The 1160-nt window shown below is 51.9% G+C and overlaps 1 protein-coding gene across 1 annotated transcript; it reads left to right on the top strand.

Moving 5' to 3' along the window:
- Positions 1 to 184: 184 nt before the first annotated feature.
- TRAVEDRAFT_32642 (uncharacterized protein) lies at positions 185 to 692 on the top strand. Its single transcript, XM_008047744.1, has one exon. The coding sequence runs from the start codon at positions 261 to 263 to the stop codon at positions 531 to 533; it is 273 nt and encodes a 90-aa protein (XP_008045935.1). The 5' UTR covers positions 185 to 260; the 3' UTR covers positions 534 to 692.
- Positions 693 to 1160: the final 468 nt, after the last annotated feature.

The following is a 1160-nucleotide window of genomic DNA, read 5'->3' on the forward strand; positions in this document are numbered from 1 at the left end:
GCACTTTGACATCCGCTACCACTATGTTCGAGAGCAGGTCGAAAGTGGGAGCGTTGAGGTGTTCTATGTTGCTTCTGGGGAGCAACTTGCTGACGCGCTGACAAAAAACGTGCCCTTCTCCATATTGGACCGTTTCCGTCGCAGCATTGGCTTGGTGTCCTCCACATCTTGAACGAGTGGGAGTGTTGAACTTCTGTGTCTACGGCTGTGCCGGACCGGGAGTGGCAGTGATAGTGGCTGTGCGTCTACCATACGCCAGCATGGACTTTCCTACTTACCATATACGTACATTCTTTTGTTCTGTACTTACTTGGCATCCTGCCATCCCTCCACATGATTCTGGTACGTTCTACGATGTTCCGGACTATTCTAGACAGCGTCCGGATTACTCGCATTACTCAGCCATGGACTATCTGACCTTATGTCGATTATGCTCCCTTACTCAGCGTTACTCATCGCTCAGTCAGCGTCCTCTGGACGTCACATGCTCTCTTCTTATACGCTTACTCATCGTCCTCCCCAGTAGTATATAAGGAGGACTCTGCAGGCCTCTGCTCTTCAGTCGTTCTCTCACAGACTGAAGAGTAAGTCCCACACTACCTATGCTTCCTTACATGTTTACTTACTAGTACTTGTAGCCTCTCTTTGTGCGGCTTACAGGTACAGTACTATGCAATCATAGTCGTTCTCTCACAGACTGAAGACCTCTCTTTGTGCGGCTTACAGCCTTCCAGGTTCAGAGTTCATCACCATGCAGATAAAGAGAAGATACAGCCAGAGAGCGAGCTGCGAGAGAACAGATAGGGACTTTAAGTTGGCAGAGCAAGAGGGAGCACCGGAGGAGACCGTGAGGTCGCCGCTAGCCAGAGATTCGGCGAGTCGTACAGTCAAAAACGGCCCGACGGGACACCTGCTTGTTTTAGTAGGATCTTCACTATTTCGAGTAGTTAGGCGCTGTTTTGCTGCAAGGGCGAAAAGGGCGCCATCCGCCAAAATGTCGCTATATCAGGCAGGTGTCCCGTTGGGCCGTTTTTGACTATACTCGCTCTCTCGTCCATCCCCAACTCCGAAAGCGCACTGCATGTATCTCGACACGCCGAGCACTACCCGGACTTCAGCTCATCCCCTCACGGTCGGCAAGGTGTCCGCGGCGCCCGCCG

The sequence above is a fragment of the Trametes versicolor genome (assembly GCF_000271585.1).
Source record: "Trametes versicolor FP-101664 SS1 unplaced genomic scaffold TRAVEscaffold_198, whole genome shotgun sequence".
Classification (NCBI taxonomy): domain Eukaryota; kingdom Fungi; phylum Basidiomycota; class Agaricomycetes; order Polyporales; family Polyporaceae; genus Trametes; species Trametes versicolor.

Bases quoted from the DNA above. Each gene is read 5' to 3' on its own strand.
- TRAVEDRAFT_32642 (XM_008047744.1), top strand. From the start codon at position 261: ATGGACTTTCCTACTTACCATATACGTACATTCTTTTGTTCTGTACTT.